The sequence below is a fragment of the Cebus imitator genome, unplaced genomic scaffold (genome assembly GCF_001604975.1).
Source record: "Cebus imitator isolate Cc_AM_T3 unplaced genomic scaffold, Cebus_imitator-1.0 Scaffold232, whole genome shotgun sequence".
In the NCBI taxonomy this organism is placed as follows: domain Eukaryota; kingdom Metazoa; phylum Chordata; class Mammalia; order Primates; family Cebidae; genus Cebus; species Cebus imitator.
Window position 1 is genome coordinate 2958333 of NW_016107547.1, and position 22548 is coordinate 2980880.

The window sequence follows — 22548 nt, forward strand, 5'->3', positions numbered from 1 at the left end:
CCCAGAAGCTGTCTTTATGTTGCATATAACTTATGTCATTAATGATGCCGTTGTAAGTGCCCTGAGTAGTAACATCTATAAACCCAGGGCTGAAGCGGCCAAAAATGCAACCAACTGTTCAATTATAAAATAATAAATGAACTTCCTTACTCCATTTCTAGCTGTGTTTTAGCCTGTGAGAGTGTTAAATTCAAGGATTTCCAAAGACATCTTAGTTTGCTGCATGTTGTTTGAATTTTACACTAGACAACTACTAATTTATCCAGTATTTCTGGATAAAAAAACATCTTTTATGACTCCTTTAGTGTAGAGTAAATATTCTGAATTCCCTGGGAAGTCAGCATATTGCAGGCTTCAGATTCCTTCAAAACTCAGCAAAGCATGCTGGAGTCACCAGGAAATGACTTCCCCATTTCTTTAATTTTATAGTTAGCTCCATGCATTTGGTAATCATGAAATTACTGGGCCATCTTGTATTGATGGTGGAGCAATATGGAACCATGATGAAAGTTTAACTCTAATACAGTTTTATGTTTTAGAATCTTAAAAACAAACATTTTGCATTGGAAGAAATGTCCTCATTAACTTCTGAAGAATTTGTACATTAAAACATCTTACCCTGCTGGAGAAGACTGATAAAGCAAACGTACTACCTTCTGCTGAAGAGAAACTGTATTTAGAAGGAACTTGCTATTCTCATAAAACTTTTAATAGGAAGAAGTGAATCAAATTCCTTAATTACCATTTTATGGTTGGTAAAAGGGCAAATTACATGCCATCCATTTCTAAACTTCTAAATGTCTCTGGTGCTTTTAATTAAAACTGCCATCTAGAAACTACTAAAGCAATTTTACACAATTAGTTATTTATAGGTTACCATAATACACCACTCAAAATATGATTTAAGTGATTTGCAGCCTGTTAGTGTGTGATCTCTGTCACTTTTTTGGCAGGGGTGGGGAGACTCTTTTTTTTCATCAGCGGAGGCATTTCTTAAGTGGACAGATAAGAAAGGTGTGACATTGAGAAGCTGTGATAAGGAGGCAAAGTTATTTTGGCTAGTGATCTTAAATAAAAAGAGGAACCAGAATTCCAAGTGTCAATCTTTACATGTAGGCGTCCAAATTTCATCCTAGATAATACTGCGGAGGTGAAGTATATCAGTGTTATTCTTCCACCTCTTCCCACTTTGCAGCAATTCTGCCATATGCCTAGCACTACACTTCTCCGTGCCACCTTCAGTAGTTCCCACCTACGCTTGTCTTCCTCAGGTGATCCTGTCCATCCAAACATGTCCATCCTCTGCTCCATTCCCTCCAGGCCCCCATAAAGTGTTTTAATGAATAATTAATGTGCTGCTCTCCTGGACAATTCCCTGCACTACGTACTAAGTTCACATCTAAAGAAAATCCTTATGGAATGAATTTAATGGTGAAATTGTATGTGGCTGAGGGAATTATTTTAGTTAGATGAGTCTTGTGGGACGCCCCAAAATACAACATGTACAAGGAACCAACACTAGAATTGCTGCATCTCAAGGTGAAGAGGGGTAAGCTAGTCAAATCACATACGACACGTGAATTCCATCCTACCTTGACTCTTGCTTCTTTTGTGGCACCCTTCCTACCTAGAAATCATCAAGTCTCAGATGGACCTGTAAGGACATAATGTTTACTTCCCTCCAAAGTAACTTCTTTTATAGGTGGGTCACTGTTACAATTATTATTACTATAGCAACAAAATAGCAAGACTGATCATAACAGTAGGTAATACTATTACCTAATGCAGTAGCACACTTAATGCTGGGTGTCACACTAGGCAATTTACATACATTATCCAACAACTCTGTTGTGTAGGCACTATTCCTAGTTTTCCAACTTTACAGATGGGGAATATGAAGCTCAGGGAAGTTAAGTGACTTGCCTAAGATCAAACATTTAATTAGCAGTGGATCTGGGATTTGCATCCATTTCTGTTTGATTCCAAAACCTGAAAAATTACCTACCATGGTATCTGGCCTCTAAAATATTATCTCTGTGTTTGCTAGAATCTGATGCATATATGAAAATTTAGGCAAATTCAGAAGAAAAAGTCATTTAATTTTCAAATGTTTGATCTTAGGCAAGTCACCTAACTTCCCTGAGCTTCATATTCCCCATCTGTAAAGTTGGCTTATAAAATTTGAATAAACTTAATATAGGTCTTCTTAACCATGGATGCTACCAAGACCAAACAGGCAATGAACCAAGGCTAGATGCAAGTGCCTTCCTTTTGTCTGACTTTTCTCATCAACAGTTTATGGCTTTAGGATTGCAACAGAACAGGCAGGAAGGTCCTCAAGTTCTAATCGCTGACATAATCTAAGGCCAAAATCTTTTGACTACCCTAAGCAGATGCATTAGATAAACTATGCATAAAAAACTCTCCAAGCTCTCATTCTGGTTACATAATAGGCATTAACTCTTCTGTTGCAGTTGCAGTAAGCTAAGTGACCAGTAGCAGCATTTGAGAAAGAAACTCCCCTAAATGAAAACAGCACAAGATCATTGAGGGATAAAGAACAAATATTTTGCCTGAATTTTAAAGCTTTATCAAACATATTTTTTCAAGATGTTTCTGATTCTAAAACAAAGTTGTTGGAGGAAAATTCTCATAAGAAATGTCTTGAAACTGGGCTAGGAATTTGGCCATAGGTGGTAGAATGTTGTCTTACCCAGAAAGAAGACTTCACTAAGTGCCTCTCCCAAACCTTTCCTATTTACTTCAAGGCCTGATCTTACACCATCATTTTCAGCAGAACAGATCCATTTCTCTGAGAGCACTGAGGCCATCAGGATGAAGAATCATCACTCTTCTAGCTTCTTTTACCTACAAACTGATCCTCATCCCTATACCTACACATGATCTCTTTAGTCTCCCCTCCTATTCAAGGACAACTTCCTTCCAGTTTGCTCTAGGCTTTGATTTATTCCCTGTCTTCTGTATCTTTCCATTGACTGATAAGCATTGCCACATGTCCCCTCATAGAGAAACACTTCCTGAGCTCATTGGCCTCCCACGATTTACACTCCTTCTCTCACATTCAAGTTTCTCAAGAAGAGTGACCTTCACTAGTGAAATTTATTTTCTCATCTCTCATTGGCTCATCAAATGACTTTAGCATCTTTTCATTAATCCCAAATATGACTTTTCACAATAGCATGCAGATGCCAGGAAAATGAGTAGGGCTTCAGGATGCACTTCAGCTAGATCTGGATAGGGACAAAAACAGACTGTTTGCGTCTAGATTTTATTATTTCCAGATTTCTAAATTTCCAATAAAATTAAGATGAATCCTGTAAGGCTAGTGTCATGAATACCCTAAAAACAATTTTGGGAGCCTTCAAGATTTAAGGATCATTTCCTTTCTATGGAACAGCTCAGAGGCTGTTTGCACTTGTCTAGATATTGCCTAAGTTCTGCTCCTGCTGAGTTCTGAGGTCAGTTTGCTTGAAGATGTATATGAAAATAGAGATATAACCCTTGGTGGGGTACAAGAGACCAAATTAAGTCATTGATTAATTTCATCCTGTCCAGTCGCTCCTTCACCCTCTGTATCTACTTAAAAAAAATAAATGCATCCAGCTTGTCACAAATTTTATTTTATATCCCCATCTAGTACCATTTCACATTCTGCTTAAGTACTTGGTCATCTATTACATGACTCATTAGTTTGAGTTCTCTGTAGAATTAAAGAAAGTTGCAGTAAAAATAATAAATGGAACCTAAGTTTCAGCTACATCATCCATGCATGTTTTAAAAGCATCTTTCAAAGTCAATTCAAACTCATATACAATGCTAGGGATTAGTACTCTGTCAACCTCTTTGCTAAACTTTTTTTCTTTGTCCCATTACATTGAAGTATTGATGAGAAAAATAGCAAATGTTTCTCTTTATTGAGATTCAAATCAAAGTGTGTAAAACTGGATCAGATAAAGACTTCCTCCCAGGAGAAGTACCCGGGGCTATCATATGAAATTCTATTCAGGGACGCTTCCATTTCTCCTTCAAACAAAATTTGTAGTTACTACCGTAGTCAAGAAATTTAATAAAATGAAGGTTTCCTGCCTGTGTCCCTTAAGGAAAATTTGGTGAAGTTTCTAATTACAGAATCTTCCAAAGAGAAATGACAAGGTTTCCTGGAGATTTATTTGAATAATTACATTTACAGAGTATGTAAATGCTATCTACGTAGTGCACTATGGGTACACTACTAGGTCAGAAAAATCTGAGAAATGGTTTTAATAGGAAAAGGAAACTAGACTAAAAGTTATTCATCTTGTAAATAAAAATATTTTGTTCCCATTGAATACATGTCCTTAGATTAAAAAGCATTTTTTTCCAGTGTTTCCAACTTTCCCAGAGATCATGGATTTTAGCAGAAAGGCAGACAGTGTGGTGTGGCAAAGTAAAGTGTGAGGCTTTTTGAAAATGGCATCATGGGTTTTTCGGAGTCAGGCAGACCTAGTTTGAATTGGCGTTGTTATCTGTAAACTGTGACATTGGGTAAATGTCTTTCTAAAAAAATAACTTTTATTTTCGCTTCAGTGGTACATGTACAGGTGTGTCCAGGTAAATTTGTTTACCTGTCTGAATCTCTGTTTCCTCTTCTGTACAATGGGAATAATACTATTTATGTCACGCATTGTTGTGAAGATCAGATAAACTTTATGTAAAACATCTAGCACAGTGTACGGCACACAGTAGGTACTCAGCAAGTTGTAGTTATTTTAATACATTAGAGCTGAAAGGGAGATCACTCTGAGCCCTTCAGTTTACAACTGAAGAAATTCAGGACCCAGTGTTTAAATGCTCAATGTCATAAAGTTAGTCAATGGCACCATTCAGTCTATCTTAGTGTTCGGGTAAATGAAACCACAGGGAGGTACGATGATTTACACGGAGTCATTCAAAGAAAACATGGATATTACATGTATTGAAAAAGAAAGTCCAGGCTCCCTCACCTGGTATTTACCAAAACCTGCTGCCATTTCTAAAAAAAGAAAAACAAAACCAAAACAAAACCTCATGGTTTCTAACCTGTTACCTTTTGCCGACTGGTTTTTAATCCCATTAGATAATTTACTCTGAAATTAGAATGAATGATCTCAAAAGCAAATTTTATTTCACTCTATTTTTAGAATAGATTTAGAGAATAAATTTGCTGTCTTACAGATTAACATTTATTTGACTTACCTTGCGTAATTAAGGACATGTTGGAGAGCCTTCCTGTAATTGCAATATGTTGCTTGTTAAAGTCTTAGAGCAAGCTCTCTTCCCTAACCTAGAAATGGTGCTCCCTAGATGTACATTTCCATTTTCTACTGATCTACAGCTTTTCCTTATTAGCTTCTAGGTGGAGGGAAAAATCAAATCTCTCCTTAAAGAAATCCATTAAACATTTGCTGTCTACTTAGTGAAAGGAAGAAGGAGCAGATGTAAAGGGTAGTTTTTAAAGCAAAAAACAAACAAATTGGGCTTTCTTGAGAGACAAAGAATCTGTAGGAGAACCTCAAAGATGAAATTAGCAATGAGCAATACTCTCCTCTCATTTTGCACACTGTAATAACTTTTTGCATGATTTTTCCTTTTATGGAAGTCTATGAAATTGCCCTGCAGCATCTCATTTAAAGAGAATCTCACTTCTAACTCACTGACAAAGGTGAGTACTGACTATATTCAGCACGGAGATAAGTAGGCACCTAAGTGTTGTGACCAGCATTTTCAGGGCAACTGATGGCTGGACATAGGTTCTGCCATCTGAGTTATTATAAAGATCACTAACAAGGTATTCAAACACTGTTAGCATGGTTGAAGGAGATGTGGTGGATACCTAGTATGAACCACACGTCCCACTCCTTTAAGCATTCTAGTTCACTCACTGGATCAAAGCAGATGTTGACAACACCAGCTTCAGGAACGTTATGTGTAAACTGTCCCAGATGGACTAGACATTTAGCTGTCTGAAGTCTGGGCTAGATGTTCTCAAGGCTCCTTATTGCTTTGGAATGAATGAAGTGTACCAGATTATGGCAAAGGAAACTTTCGGATAGAAAAATGAGTAAATCAAGCCAAAGGAAAATGCAGTAGTGGCTATGACAAGAAGAAAAACTTAGTTTAGTATTAACTTTAATAGATACATAAATTTCAGCACTCTCATTACTGATGCTTCAAGAGTTCATGTAAATCCTGTTCATCAGTACTTTATTATTGCTGCTTTCCAAGAAGAAAAAAAAAGCTGCAGTGAACCAATTATTTGCTTTATTTTGAAAAGCTGAAATATTCATTCTCTATGTGGCAGGTTGAATGTGGTAGGTGAGGTGAGTGGTTTTCAAACTAGCAGCAACTTAGGAGGATGTCAATTTAAGGCACAATACAAGCTTGATTCCTCTCTATTTCTTATGCAGAAATCTTTATAATACACCCAAGTATTTCAAACCTGTGTAAAAAGTGAGACCCAGCCTAACATATTTTCTTGAAAGATGAGCTGATTATATGTTGCACCTGAGTTATTTATTTCATTCATTATTTATTGTGGACCCACTATGTATAAGGAAAGACAGCTGGCACAGAGAAATAAAGAAAAAATTTACCCTAATACTTGGGGGGCTGGTGTTCCCTTAGTGAAAATAAGTCACCCCCTGTAAATACTATTGAAATTCCTTTTAGGAATTCCTGGCATAGATAAGAGTTACTTAATTGATCAATTACACAATAAGCATGTGTAGTGGGTCCCACGTTATGCTAGAAGTTGGTGGGGAAGTGGGGAAAATTCCAAAATATTAGATGTGGTTTCCCATCTCAAGCAACTTATTTCAGAAGGAAAAAACCTCGCATTCATGAAAGCACGGGAAGCAAAAGAAGGCAAAATAAAATTAAGTGCTAATTGGGTAGTGTAGACACTGTTAAATACATTCAGATTTAATGGTATGGGGTTAGCCAGAGGGGCTTTATAAAAGACAAAGGTCTTGAAGAAAGTGAAAGCTTTAAACTGTGATACTAGTAGGAATTCAATCCCCATATAGCAAATGTCAAATGGTTAAAGAGTAACCTCTTAAAATTTAAAGTGACCAGCTAATAAATTAAACACACTGACCTCACTATATTTATTGGCATGGAAAGATGTTCATAATACATTTTGTGTAAAACGGGTTACAGAAAGCATTGTATAATATAATTCTACTCTTAGAGAATTAAAATATCTGATATGCATGGAAAATGTCTAGAAGGATAAATAGTAAATGTTAACAGTGGTTTTCTATATGTAGTAGGCTTATGGATGACTTTAATTAAATATTTTTGTTTTCCCTTTTCTAATTTTTCTGCAACAAATGTTTGTATTATTTATATAACTAAGAAAATATGCTGGCTTTATAAACCTAGTAAAATGAATAATTTGTAAAATCACTAACATAAATGCACGCATGTGTGCATGCATGCAGACACACACACACACACACATACAAATGTCTTGGAGAAGGAATTGAGAAGAACAGTTAAATAATTAAGGTGACAGGGTCAATGATGTATGATGACAGACTTAAAAGTTGACTATCCCTCAACTTAGTGGCCTAAGATTGGCATATGATCTAATCCAGAAAATCCAGAAGTTAGTCAAGAGACAGATTTGCTCATTAGAATCTCCACAATTGAATTGAAGGCTGGTCCTTGAAGACCGAGAAGTAAATTTAGGACAAATAAAAATAAGGCCAAACTCCACAGAAAGCAACAACAAAAAAATTGGAATTTGTTATTCTAGAGGCAATATAAACTGAAAATATAAGTAATTTCTAGAACGATTCAGATAAATTAATGGAAGAAAGATTCATTAAAGGTTCATAACTTTTGCTAAGCAAAAGTCAGGAATGTTTAGCGTCTATGAGATACTCAACATACTTAACAGTAGTAGAAGGAAGGCACAGACCTGATCCCAAGATATGCAGGCTAACGAGCTAAAGCAAGGGCCTGCAGATGCTCTGCTGGGCCAGGTTAACGCTTTATTTGCTGGACTGTAGGGAGTTTCCAGGAGGTAACTCTGGGGAGAGGTTGGGGTGCCAGGGAGGCATTCTGAGGGTTCTGGCTAATGGTTATTTATCAACTAGAAAAGAAAGCATTTCATTCTTTTAATAACATCTATGACCATATTAATACATATTGACTAAAAATGTATTATGTGCCTTGGATGTGTCTACTGGGACAGACTTCAATATTTTGGCTCCAAGAGGCAAAATATTGAGGCAATTGGATGGGCTAAAGTGTCACAATAGTCTCAGGATTTTCTAAAGTCAAATAAAATCTTTAGATGACCAAACGGTAAATATATATATATATGTATTTTTTACCTCGAGGGCTATTCAGTGAAGCTTCCGATGCTCTCCCACCATCTCCACAATGACTCTGGTCAAAGGGAAGGCACTGATCACCAGTTCCTGCCACCACTTCAAAATTCTTGGACAGATCTTTCGTCTCCATAAGAGATTTCAACTTGTAGACTTTGCGAGTATTGGTGTCTGACAGATAGAGTGACTCAGACACAGGGTCCATAGCCAGATAGTATTTGTGAGCAGGACTTGTGCTAAGGAAGAGAAAAGTAAAGTTATTCAAGGCAATTTTTCAATACTAACCCCCTGGGCTCAGCCTTTTGTCACAAATGGAAAAATCTTTTGACAGATGAGTGAATTCATTTATCTTCCTTTTTATGTATCAAGGAGATGACCTTGATGGATACTTCTTTGTTTATCTAGTAGTGGGTCTAGGTATGAAACAAATCTAATATGTACTACTAACCCATAATAATGCTGACATTACAATACCATCCATTTGGGGGTAGAAAGAAACAGAAGACAGAAAATCTTAGGAGATTATTTTTCTCTTATTTTCCATACTCAGTTATCCAATTACCTACTAGATGATTGCTAGGTGTCTCAGCAATCATCTCAAACTCAACTTATCCAAAACAGAAGTTACTTTCTTTTCCTGTTTTCCACGTCCCTCATAAACCTACTCCCTCTCTCCTGGGCTTCCCGCCTCACTTGTGGATAATACCATCCTCCAGGCTCCAGTTGTCAACTGAAAGGCATGTCCAAAACTCAAGCAGTGTTGCTAAGGGAGGATCATGCTGGAGCTATACTGCCAAACTCCTCTCCAAGCTTCCCTTTTTCAATTGACTACTACACTTTTCTAATCCGTTTTTTGTTCTTCCAGGACACCATGGAACTGATTATGTTGAACATTTTTAAAGTTATAATGACAATCATATAATTGTGTAACCACCTAAAGTTACCTTGTTTGGATTTTGGCATTCTTGAAACTTTTCTATTACATATTCACATGGCATCTCAAGTTATTTTTATCTGTATACATGGCTGAGTTTGTTTATTATTTTGATTCTTCCTACTTTCAGGTTTTCAATGGCTACGATAACCTTAATTTTGGAGACATTTGACTTGAACCTAAGGTTCATGTAATACTGACATCATTTAAATCCGAACGAAACCTGGAAGTCGTTCCTAATCCCTCCTTTGCTCTCCACATGCAGTTGTGTCTGTAACCTAATTTTCAGAAACATCCTCATCTTCCATCCCTACACCATTACATTAGTTCTCTCTTTCAACATCTCTGGCCTGGAATATTTTCTATAGTTTGACATGTAGGATGTGTTTTTGAAATCTTAAATCAATTTTTCCCATGCTGCTGCCAGAGTTATTCTGATCATTTGGCTCCCATCTTTAAAAACTTGTTAATGTTTCTTGATGTGTTAGCCAAGCCTTTCTTCTCTTAATTCATTCTCATATGCCTGTTGAGGCTTTATTTGGGCATCATCTCCTGAAGCAAACTTTCCCAGTCTTCTCTTCTCCAGTCTGGGTTATCTGCATTATCTTACGTCTATTCTGGGGATTACATATTATATTAAATTATTCGTTTATGTGCTTGCATCTCCCCTCCTGCCCCCACTGTTGCAATAAACTATGAGAGCATAGGGGAGAGCAATCTTGTCTTGTTTATCTCTGATATGCTCATTGCCCATACCTCTGCCTAACACTCAGTTGTCCAAGCCAGAAACCAGAAGCCATCCTTTTCTACCTCCTCCTTTCCACCATTTCCCATATCCAGTGAAACCTGGTTTTTAAATTCTACTTTCTATATTCTTCACCAGTCTTCCCACTTCTCTTTATGTCTGCTGTCATTAGTCTACAGCCTCATCATCTCTCATCTGAACTACTTCCTTGGTACCATTTGAGTATTGCATATTTGCTTACTAATTCATTAAAAATCATTTATTAAGTGCATACTTGATAAATCCAAGAACTGTGCTATGGTCTAGAGACCTACTTGTGTGCAAGACACACACAGCTTCTTTCTTTATGAAACTCACGGTCTAGTGGGAGAGACAGATAAGTAGACAGGATATGACTGCCATGAGTCCAAGTGTTATGACAGGAGAAACAGGGGGAGGGAAATTAGTAAAGAGGAGGGACTTGTGTCTTAGCAGAACCTATCATATGGTATTAGCATTATTTTTAAAACTTATTAAATGAAGTCCATACTTATTAGATTTCCTTAGTTTTTACCTAATGTTCTTTTTCTGCTCCAAGATCCCATCCACGATAACAAATTATATTTAGTCGTCATGTCTTCTTAGGCTCTTCTGTGCTGTGACAGTTTCTCAGACTTTTCTTGTTTTTGATGACCTTCACAGTTTTGAGGAGTACTGGTCAGGTATTTTGTAGAATACCCTTAAGTGAAATTGTCTGATTGTTTTTTCTTATAGTTAGACAGCATTGATAGGCTTTTGGGAGGAAGATCACAGAGGTAATAAAGTGCCATTCTGATCAAATTATATCACGGGTACATAGTACCAACATGATGTGCCACTAATGGGTTTGCCCTTGATTTCCTGGCTGAAATAGTGTTTGTCAGATTTCTTCACTGTAAGGATACTCTTTCTCCCCACTTCCCACACTTTACTCTTTGGAAGGAAAGAACTATGCATAGCCAACACTTAAGGAGTAGAGAGTTATGTTCCACCTCCTTGAGGGTGAAGTATCTACATACATTATTTGGAATTCTTCTAAATGGGAGCTTTATCTCTTCTCTATTTATTATGAATTCAACCATTTATTTATATCAGTACAGACTCAGGGATATTTATTTTATACTTTGCATTAAATCCAATGCTACGTTATTTTGTTGCTCAAGTTATTCCAGCTTTAGCCATTAGGAGCTCTTTTTGTTGATGCATGTGTCCCTCTGCCATATCCCCATCAATGTGGGATGTTTTTTTTCAGCCCTTCCTTTCTTTCTGGCACTATAAGATGCTCTGTGCTGATCTGGTATACCCCCTGCCCCAATCCTAGAGTCAGCCATTTCTCCAAAGACCTCCCGGTTCCCTTTATTGGAGAATGGTATTAAAAACCAATATCTGGGTGCTGGGTATAAGCACTATTTTTTTTTTCCTAACATATCTTTCTCTCCAACTACACTGTGAGCTCTTTGCAGGCAGGAACCATATTCCTCTCTCTATCCTCAGTGCCAACAGAGGATCTGACAGGATTGGTGCTCAGTAAGTGCTGAACTAAACTGAACTACAGGATATGAAACTAAGACATAAAAGAGTTCAGGCCTTGCTACTTAGGCAGAATGGAGGGGAGAAGGCAGTCAGAACAATCAAGATACTTTTAAGGACTGGAATGTTATTATTGTATCTGTAATTATCTTTGCCCTCTAAGCATAATTACTTACGTTAATAATAATCAGGCTGGCAAATACTAATTTGAGACTGTTTATAGTTTTAATTGGAAAAAATTAGCTTCAATTGGAATACTTCATTTTTCCCTACTTACCTTCATCAAGTAAGAGAATCCAGTAGATTCCAGGGACACCTTCAACCCCGGAACCACCATGACAGGTGCTGTAAATAAACTATAAAGGGCCCCAACAAACTCCAGAATTGATTTGGCAGCGATAGCAGACAAGGCATCTCTTTGGGAAAAGCTGCTTCAATAGGGGTTTGAGTAAAAGTCTTTACATATATAATTAAATTTTTGCCTTCAGAGTAAAATTTTTCCAATGTGTTCAGATCTTTCTAGAATAAAGAAGGGGTCACGACCCTTCTCTGAAACAACTACAAAACTTTGATAGCCAGTTTGTGGAGTTTCAATTCAGCCAGATTAATCATGCTTTGTTTAGGAAGAGTCCATAGGCTATTTTTCCAAGAGAAATGTTATTTGCACAAAAGCACTTTGGAATGCAGTACATTCATTCATTATTGAATATCCCCAATGTGCCTGTGAGGAAAGTTAGAATTAGCAATCTCCTCAAATCTCAGCTGGGGAAACCCAGATACACAGGGAGCTTGTCCAAGGTCACTAACAAGTTTGGGCCTGGACCAATATTAAACTAGATTATATGTGATTTTGGGTGCAAATACCATCAGAATACTTTTGCTCTGAAGGCAGCAAAACAAATCAGTATTCCTGCTTTCTAATGAGCAACATGTCCTATTTTGTTCAGCCAGGCTGTTCTCAAACTCTGCGTACTGGCCTTTAGAAAATAGAATAGCCCAACATACCAAATTCAAATCTGATTAATGCTATTTTCTTGATAGCCAGCAGTCAGGAAGGTCCCTCCTATCAGTACATAACTTGCCATTTCATGCCATTTCTCAAGTGCACTTCAGCTCTTTTGTGACTGATTTCTTTCTACTTTCTGAAAAACATGCCATGCCTGAGAAAGTGAACTATATTCCAATTTGCTTTAATCCCTTGCGTCTCAATGCAAATTGAAATTTGAGACAATGTGAAGATTTCTTTTACAACTTGTGTGTTAGGCTTACTACCACCTTTCAGTTAGTTTTACATTCAAGCCATGCCCTTCAACTTAGCAGAGATCATTTCATTCACACTAGTTAAAATCACATAGGTTGTTAAATGGGTAATTAATGTTTATAATTAATACTGTGCAACATTTTACCAGTAAGCAATTTGACAACCAACTTAATTTGCTTAAGGAATCAGTTATGCCAAAGTAGCAAGGCTGATCTCCTGCACTGGCATTTAGGAAGTGACATTGCCCAAATGAAATCCAGATTAGAAATCCTATCAGTGCCATTTTAATGACAATTGGTATTCAGAAGTGAACAAATTCAGTTTTCTCCTTTGCAATTTCATGTAATTTAGAAGTTTTGACAAATATAATGCATAAACAAATTGAATAGAAATATTTATGATTAATTTCAGAGCTATGTGCCATTGTCTATAAATGGTCAGTTTAAGGATTTCCTACTATTTTTGGTGGAAAGGAATAGAAACATTGAGGTCACATAAAAGAAAAAAATCATATTAAAGGTCATCATGGTCACTGTTTCTTAATACACTTGACAACTATATTTCTGGATCTAGGGAGATTGCCTATTACCTCTCTCTGTACCTGCAACTTGAAAACACCAAATCTATTTGAACTTACCAACTCATTTGTGTTATCACCTTAGGGAAACATAATGAGGCTTATGGCTTTCCTTTCCCATGAAGTACTGAACTGTCAGCTTTCACTTATAAATTGTTTTCTTTTCAGTATTTTCTGATCCTCCAGCAAATTCCTACATAGTGGACCCATCTTCTTTTGGAAGACACTTACCTGAGTTATAACTTCCAAATTTATGTTCACACTATTCTTTAACCTTATTTAGGAAGAAAAATTTCCCCGTTAACACATTATTAGAAGGTAATCTCTTAGGCAAGAAGGGGAATTAGGCAGCTGCCGATGTGATTTGCTTACCTATGTCTGGTATCTCTGTTTCTAGGGTGCACAAGGTATCCACGAGTGGCAAGTAAAAGCAAATAGAGAGTCATCAGCATCATTGAACAAGCCAAATCTAATGGGACACACCAATTCCTAACTCACACTGTGGCATTCAGAGAGACTCTATGGGAATCATTTAGTCAGGTGTGCAAGCCAAAGCTGACCCAATCCCTCTGGGCTTTGCCTCCTAAGATGGTGTCAAGGCAATTGCATATTTTGCTTGGTGGATGGGCAAAGTTCTAAGGAAGATTTTTCGAAAGGTTCTCTCTGCACCATCTGCACCAGAATCATTTGGATTCTTGCATTTGTGCACTTTCCTAGGGTTCTCCCTAGCCCTATTCAATCAGAATCTTGGGTGGAGGTGGGGCCTGGAAATTTTATCGTTAACGAAGTTGGCTGGCAATTCTGATGCAAAATAAAATTTAGGAACCATTGAACTAGGGGTTGAAGAAGCAGCCACTGCAGAGGGACTAACCATTTTAGGCTTTGGTTTGATAGCCATAAACACTCTATCAAAGTGTAAAATCACTGTTTTATTATCAAGTTGTGTGTACAGACAGGCAGCCCAACACTAACCCTAAGCCACTTATCTGATCTCAGAGATAAGATAGGGACATCTGTTATGCAAATTCCTTAGCAATATTAAAAAGGTCCTTAACAAATTGAAAGTATAAGAGTTTTCTTTTAGAACATAACAGAATATCTCTGACATCAAAACTGCTGATCAAAAGAACTTCGATAAAACTTAATGTACACCAACTATTAGGGCCTTGTGTCTTCCAGTCATCCATGCTCTAAGGGGCAACTGGGATAGGCAGTAGAGGACTGTTAGGCCAGAAGAAGTAGAATACTTTGGTAGCTCCTGATCTGTAAGCCTCTTGGCATAAGGTATTGCCTAGGGCATTTCATGATGGGACCCGGTATGAGGCTTCTCACACATGGAGTGCAGTCTGTGTATAGGCCTGACTTTGGGTCAAGTCTGCCCAGAATTAAAAGGCTATAATCAGCTGTGAAAGGCAGTCATTTTAACTTTTAAAGTCCTTTTAAATCTGGCTGCATATCATTTTGAAAACACAAAGATAACAAACGTTTTTATCTAAACTAGGAAATGGTCTTATTCTCTGGAATCTCAAGGAAAAAGAAAATATACAAAATTTTTCATTTGCAGCTATCTGCTACAACAGATTCAACTCTTTTTAAAAAGAACCTTTCTGAGATTTTACTAGTTGGGCCACAGGTCAAGGTTCACTGACATTTCTGTTTCCTTCGCTCTTCTCAAAAGGGTAGGCATCCTGTGGGTTGAAACAAAGGTGAACTGATAAGGATAAGGAGCTCTGATTAGAAACCTGGCTTTAGGCATTTGTACCTCTTTCAATTTTTTTTTTTGTCTCTAGACACTTGGCTGTTTTGTGGCCTCTAAATTATAGAATGAGTGTGCTTGAGGCTAGCTGTAATCACTGTGACATAATTGATCCTCCCGATGGAAGTTTAGTTGTGAAAGTACTAGAAGGATCTCATTAAAATATGGTTTCATCTGCAACAGATTCTCATGGTACAGAACCGTTTGTGCGTCTACAAAGCTTCTGAAATTCTTACATGATGGCAAAAAGTGAGAGGGCGATGGCTTGACTTTCTTGCAGCTGATTCTGATTCTGCCAATAATGTTACTGTGAATTTGGAAAGATGTCCCATATTATGCAGAGCAGCTTCATTCATTAACATCTCAGAGGGAGGAAGTGAAAATGATGGAATTTATTTCCAGTGTGGGACCTTGTTCTGTCTCAGAATTACTTTTCGTTAAGGATTTAGGACTGAACCACCACCAAAGTCAGTCTGCTATCTAGCTAGCAACTGCCTACATGCTGAGGTGTCAGTGTGTGAGCTCTTCACGAGGGCCTGGGCCCATCCGTGGGCACCACCACCTGGCAATGGACCAACTTGAAGCTTGCCATGAGTTAGGAGGAGAAAGAAATGGAATTTCAAATCTTTTTAGAGCAAGACATACTTCCAGTGATACAGCCTTTAAGTTTATCTTTGATTTTCTCAAGATCCAGTTGATGAAAGGGTCATGTACTCTTCTTTTTTAATTTAAAAGAAAATTATTGAGATATGATTTGTATACCATAAAATTCACCCTTCTAAAATGTGCAATTCTGTGGTTTCTGGTACATTCAGAGAGTTGTGTAGCCTTTACCATATCCAATTCCAGAATATTTTGATCACCCTATGAAGAAACTTCATACCTATTTGTGGTCACTTTTCATTTTCCCCTCCCTCAGCCCTAGGCAACCACAAGAGTGTCTATTCTGGATATTTCATATAAATGGAACCATTAAATATTTGTCCTGCTATGTCTGGCTTCTTTCACTTAACATAATGTCTCATCTATTCCTTTTATATTTTTATGAGGTAAGGGATGGAAATGAGGACATATGCCAATTTTGGAGCTGTTGTCTAGTGACCTGGCATCACGGGAGTTTGACTGGCCTGCGCTGTGGTGGCTGCAGCCCTTTACTTATTCTTCATGATGTTCTCAGCTTCTTTTCATATTCTTGGCCAGAAACATTAGACACTGAAGAATGATCTGCCCTTCCTGCTCCTTTTTCCCTGGTCTTCCTTCTTTGAACATCCAGAGCACACTCCTGACTGTCACTGACTTCTTAGAGCTTCCAATTCCAGTGACCCTCATCCAAGATTACCTTCTCCCATGCTCTGGCTCTGTTCCTTGCCCTTATCAAAACTTACCTGTTCTATTTTAGGGCCCTGTTTTCAGCTGGCAGTACCTTTGAAAAGGAGTCCGATAAATGAATCTATAACAAGGGACTCATGAATGCTTTTAGCTTGATGAGTCATTCCAAAAGAGGTTTATGTTTTGGGAAATTTTCAAGATGTAATGGTTCAATTCAAAGGACCATATTTCTTAGAGTGAAAATTTTGGGCACTGTGGAAGGCCACTGAAGATGCTTTTGGGTGAAGTGGAGGGAATCCTTGAGTACCACTGCTAATACATGAGATCAAACTGGGGAGGTAACCACCTATTGCAGCTACATATAGTATTTCTGGTATTTGTAACTCCAATGCTATTGACAAGAGGATGGTTCATGGCCATTTCTGAGATACTTGTAGAGTTCTCAAAGCTCCATTTCCATTTGTTCCTTCAGCAGAGGGCTCTACATGTTCTCCTGCCTCTCAGCATGCTAACTGCTCCTAATTGGCTGCTGTTCCAGTTCTATTCCATTCCCAGTCAACGACAGGAATCAAGTCCAGAGAACAATGTATGAAATAGTAAGCAGTTACTGGGAAAGAAACAGCAAAACCTCAAGAGAAATTTTCATGTCACACTGACATTTGTTGAATCCAAATTACTTAAGATACCAAGAAGCATTTTCCAGGCTCTTATTTTCTTAACTCTTTCATTTTTAAAAGAAGGACAAAATAAATACCTGGAGAATAATGGAATCTTGAACAATAGCAGCATGATATTTTTATAAAGAATAAATTATTTCCCATTATGCTTAATGGGTTTTCTAATAGAGTTGTGAAATTAGAAGACGAGAGGGGTACAAGGGGATATTACATATTTGAATTCTTGCAAAGCACTTGACATGGTGTCTCCTATTTTTACTTCTATAATTATTCCTGCTAGTTTCAGAAAACTGAATAGTGGTCCTGAGGCTATAATAATTTAAAAAAATCAACTAAATCATAATTGATGTGAAATAGTTGAAGGACTTGGAGATGTTGAGGCTGAGGAAGAGAAAGCTCAGAACCTATGACAGCTCTCCTCATACTTGTGAATGTTTGTTGGGTAAAAGAGAGAAGTGACTTCTCTGCTGTTTTAGATGCTACCATTTGCCACTACTGAGTGAATTTTTCACAAATGCAGATTTTGGCTGAATATAAGAAATAACTTTCTAATGGAGCAGTCCAAAGATGCAATGGGTCTTGAGAGGTATTGAAGTTTCCCATGATTGAAAGAAATCAATGTAGAGACAGCAACCATCAGGCATGGACTGGGCACAGTGTTGGACCTGATACCCTCATGGATCCTTCTAATACTAAGCTCACAAGTCTGTGATGTCATTTTTGTTCTACTGAAATCTGTGTGTATATCTCCATAAGTATATGTATGTATACATATATATGTGTGTGTGCATACACACACACACACACACACACACACACACATATATAAATACATATATATATTTTAACACAAGGAGTAAATTCCTAGTGAAACCAACTCCGAAACTACCTCACATAGAATTTAATCTATCTTAAAAAATTTTTCAAGGGATGTATTTTTCAAGTCTCAGTGATTTAATTGTATGATCTTATAAGCGTTCCTTCTTCATTATCTTACCTCAATCTCCCACTGGCAGGAAGCCTTAAGATGTATACGTATGAATGAAATCTGCAGGAAACAGGCAAAGGGGTACTACAGACTTAAAAAATAAGAAATAATATTATTTCTCTTGGGAAATTTCTAATGATAGTGCTATTGATGACTTTTCCTTTTCCTCCTTGCTCTACAAATGGAAGACTAGCTAGAGGTAATAAATGATTGGCAACCAATGAAAATGAAGTTATTTTTGAGGTCAGATGCTTCAATTGGAAACAGTTTTGAACAGTAGGGCTGAGGTAGAAAATATCTACAGTCTTCCAATCTTCAAACTGCCAAGGGACATCTGGAATTGTTAGGTGTGGCCCAATATGAAATAAAAGGATCCAGAAGGGCATCCATTAGGGGCAAACTACATGTCCTCCTGAAATGTCATCAAACTTTGGGCTGAGAGCTACACATCTGTGGATCTCTAAATAGGTTAAATTGTATGTGGCATTTACATGCTCAAGTATAAACCTGAAGTCAGTTTTATAGATAGGGAAGAGAACTACTAGAGAACACAGTACCTCAGTTACATAATGAATAACCTGACAGAGGATCAAAATCTACAAGGCTCTCTATTCCATTCTATAATAATCTGTTGACAATATTGCTTCCCTGTTCACAATTTTAAATACAATCAATAATATAATGACTACATTAGTCTGTGTTTCCAAGGAAACAGATGACTCAACCAACTAAAGTGACTAATTTGCATGGGGCACAGAGCAATTAAATTAACAGATCTTAAGAAAAAAAACTGGCACAAAGTGAAGTTTTTATCTAAATACAGTAGAATCAATGAACATTATGGTCCTTAAGATAGCACAGCCTTATTAAATCAACTTATTTCTCCCCAGGAAGTTTAAATTTGGAAAATTTATAAAGCAAATATATAAATCCACAAATTACATGTACAATATACAATGTACAATGTACAGTACACATACAGTCAATTGATCAGGATAGATGCTTTTTTTTTTGAGACAGAGTCTCACTCTTGCCCAGGCTGGAGTGCAGTGGCATGATCTCGGCTCACTGCAACTTCTGCCTCCTGGGTTCAAGTGATTCTCCTGCCTCAGCCTCCCATGTAGCTGGGATTACAGGTGCCTGCCACCACGCCCCGCTAATTTTTTGTATTTTTAGTAGAGACAGGGTTTCACCGTGTTAGCCAGGATTGTCTCGATATCCTGACCTTGTGATCCACCCACCTCAGCCTTCCAAAGTGCTGAGATTACAGGTGTAAGCCACCGTGCCTGGCCGCTTTCTTTTTTTTAAGTGAATCTAATAAAAGCTATATTAGTTTCCAGGTAAACGTGACAGCTAATGACAGCTAATGTGTGCTGACATAAACTGATTTGATGGTTTTGACTATAGTCAAACGGTTAGGGAGTTACCTGTCAATTAGATCAAAATGATCATGTATATTCAATTAGCTTATTTCTTTGATGGCCAATCACAGGAGCGTTGGAATAGAGAAGAAATAATTGCCTTTTCTCCTTGAACCTAATGCAGGGGATATTAACCAAGAGTCTATAAAAAGGCTTCATCTACAGGGACTGGTTCCTGGTGGAGCAGTGGGAGGGAGGGAACGCAAGGGAAGGGAAAAAAATATACCTTTAAATCACATGTGCCATTTTGTGTGATGTGTTTTTTCTAGGGAGAGGGTCCGCAGCCTTCAGTAGATTCTCCAAGGAGACTAACACTAATAGAAAATATTAAGAAGAACTACTCTAAAGGATCTCAACTCAGAAAAAGCCAGCCAGGGAGACAAGTGGAGTGAGAGAGCCTTGATGTATGAACTCAAAGTGTGTGCATGCCTAAGTGAAGAGCTGAGACAATGAGACAAAACAATGTTGTGGAGTAACAATGAGTAGAGGCATTGGCTAGTACTTCAAACTGTCAGAAATGAATTTTTATTTATAATGAGAAAATCACTTTGCAATTAGGGTCCAAGTTATTCTATTTTATACTTCGAATGGCTTTGTGTTGAAGGTCATAAGGTACTTTGGACTAAAATGCAAATTTGTAAACTGTTAAGGATCCTTGACCAAGAGAGAATCTCATCAATGAATGACAATTGCTCCACTTTAGGTAAATTTACCTTTAAATTAAAAAGGACTAAATTTAGCTGGAGTTTAAAAAATATTAATATATTTTTTGTCTTGTTTTTGTAGATAAGTTTACACTTTCCTTTGTGCAGTTCGCTATATAGGGGTTAGATATACAGGCTTTATAGGGTTATCTGTGCAGACTCAGCAAGACCAGGTCTCTGTCTGACAGTCTGGATGACTGGAAACATTCAGATTTTGAATGAATTGTTCAGTGCTTCCATCCATATTTGGCATTATGTAGATAGAGCATCCCTAGGGTTTTGAAAACAATGTGGACTGTTGTATAAATCATTTCCATATCCAGGCATACAACCCATCTTGGCTTTCCTGTTGACTTTCCAGTAAGTAGGTGCCCAAAGGGATATGCTGCTGGAAATGACAAGTCCCCATGACGTGTAACATCCTAAGGTACATGAACACTTGATTAGGGTAGGGTGCTATGAATTAGTACCTCTCTAGACTCTAAAAGTGCTTTGTCTTTATTATAAAGTCTTAACTTTACAGTCTATGTTTTCATGAGCTATGGGATTTAACAGCTTTCTTCCCTATGACAGCCTTTGCTATTATAATTAAGACATGTATTAAAACTGGAGTGAATTAATATGAAAAATGGATGGGGGCTTGGGACTAGAACATTTCCCCAGCTAGGTATGAGGGAATAACTCAGTCTGAGAAAATGGAGGTATATTGCATAGCAAGTATGAGAATCTGAAAAATTTTGAGAAATGTTCTCATGTATTCCAATTTACATGCTTGTGTGAAAGTAAGTGTTAAATGAAAGTTACCCAAGACTTTTCATGTGTTTTAATTGGCTTTGATGGTGCCATGTACTTACAAGTTGATCTATCAATGTCTCTGCTCTCCCAGTCACTATATTTGCTCACTATTTGTCAGGTCATTGAGGAGATGCCTGAAGTAAAAATCGATTTATGGAATAGTTCATAGGATGGCATCTAGATCTTCTGGAAGATAGAGAAACTTGAAGCCAAGTGTTCCAGAGGCATGTGTCAGGAATACAGTTGTCATAACTAATTAGAAAGAAGGCTCTACCAGTTTACCCAAGGGAAAGGAAACAGGTTTGCTTATTCTTAAGGAGATGGAAGTTGAAGCTCCCCTATTCCATAACTCCAGAAGATGCACATATGTGCCTTATAATCTCAGAAAGGGAAGAAATAACTGAATTAAGCCTCAGTCAATTTAGTCATAATCTTTGTGGAACTTTTAGGATATGGAATACTAAAAGCCATGAATTCCTTACAAAAGGTGTTGAAACACTTTGTACCCCCAAGAAAATTCCTAAGCAGTATGAGAAAATCTAAAGATAAATGCTTTAATTATCATGGGGTGGAGATTTTAAGGGTAAAGAATCAATTCTTCTTTATCACGCCATGAAAAAAAGATTTCCATTTTCCTCTTTATGAAATGACCACGTCCAAAGATTGGAAATGAAAACTTAGCAAGTTTGGCCTTTTGGATCTGACAATACCTCTCCCTACTGGAATGCAACAGTTTTGATGAGACTACACAGTGGCCAGCAGTAGATGAGTGGCTTACCTGAGTACTTAGAGGTATTGCGATCTATGTCAGTGTCAGCACTCTATACAGGAGAGGACATACACATAGGGATGTTAACACTTCCTGGTTCTCCAAAGTAGGATCCTTCAAGTTGGACGGGTGGGCACGTTGACCTTTGTCCCTATTCCTGCATATTAACTCAGTGCTACAATAGGGGTGACTGCCTTTTCTGCTGCTTCTGGCAATGCTTTGTCTTTTCATATTGTCTTGTTTTTTTCTCTATCCACTAAGCAAATATATAGAGATTAGAGGAGACTTACCTTAATTCCAAAATACTAACGGAGTTTCCCGAGGGAAATATTCTCCTTACAAAATTGAAGTCGCCAACATACACACTGCCATCAGGACCAGAAGCTAAGGCGACAGGAGCAAAGAGTTTGTTGTTGTGGGCTGGGCCATTGCAGTTGGTGCAGGCTACACTCCTTTGGTGTCCATTACCCATTATGGTTGATATGACTGGGGGCTGCTGGGAAATGAATATATTTTCTCCATTCCCTTTATGTATGATTCCTAGATTCAAGGAAAACAAAAAGAAAATTTAAGAAAAGCAATTACCACAAAATAATCTCAGCAACACTTTAATTTATTTTTCATCATTCAAAGCAGGAAGGGGCTTTGGTCTAGCATAAGTGAACC

The 22548-nt window shown here is 37.6% G+C and overlaps 1 protein-coding gene across 1 annotated transcript in view; it reads right to left on the reverse strand.

Annotated features, from left to right (window-relative positions):
* Positions 1-22548, reverse strand: part of TENM1 (teneurin transmembrane protein 1) — a 355471-nt gene that overhangs the window by 95543 nt on the left and 237380 nt on the right. Inside the window, exons 18-20 of the mRNA XM_017497555.2 lie at positions 22173-22422; positions 13816-13836; positions 8382-8614 (exon numbers count right to left, since the gene is read on the reverse strand). Coding sequence (XP_017353044.2) covers positions 8382-8614; positions 13816-13836; positions 22173-22422 — 504 coding nt within the window. The remainder of the gene's footprint in view (positions 1-8381; positions 8615-13815; positions 13837-22172; positions 22423-22548) is intronic.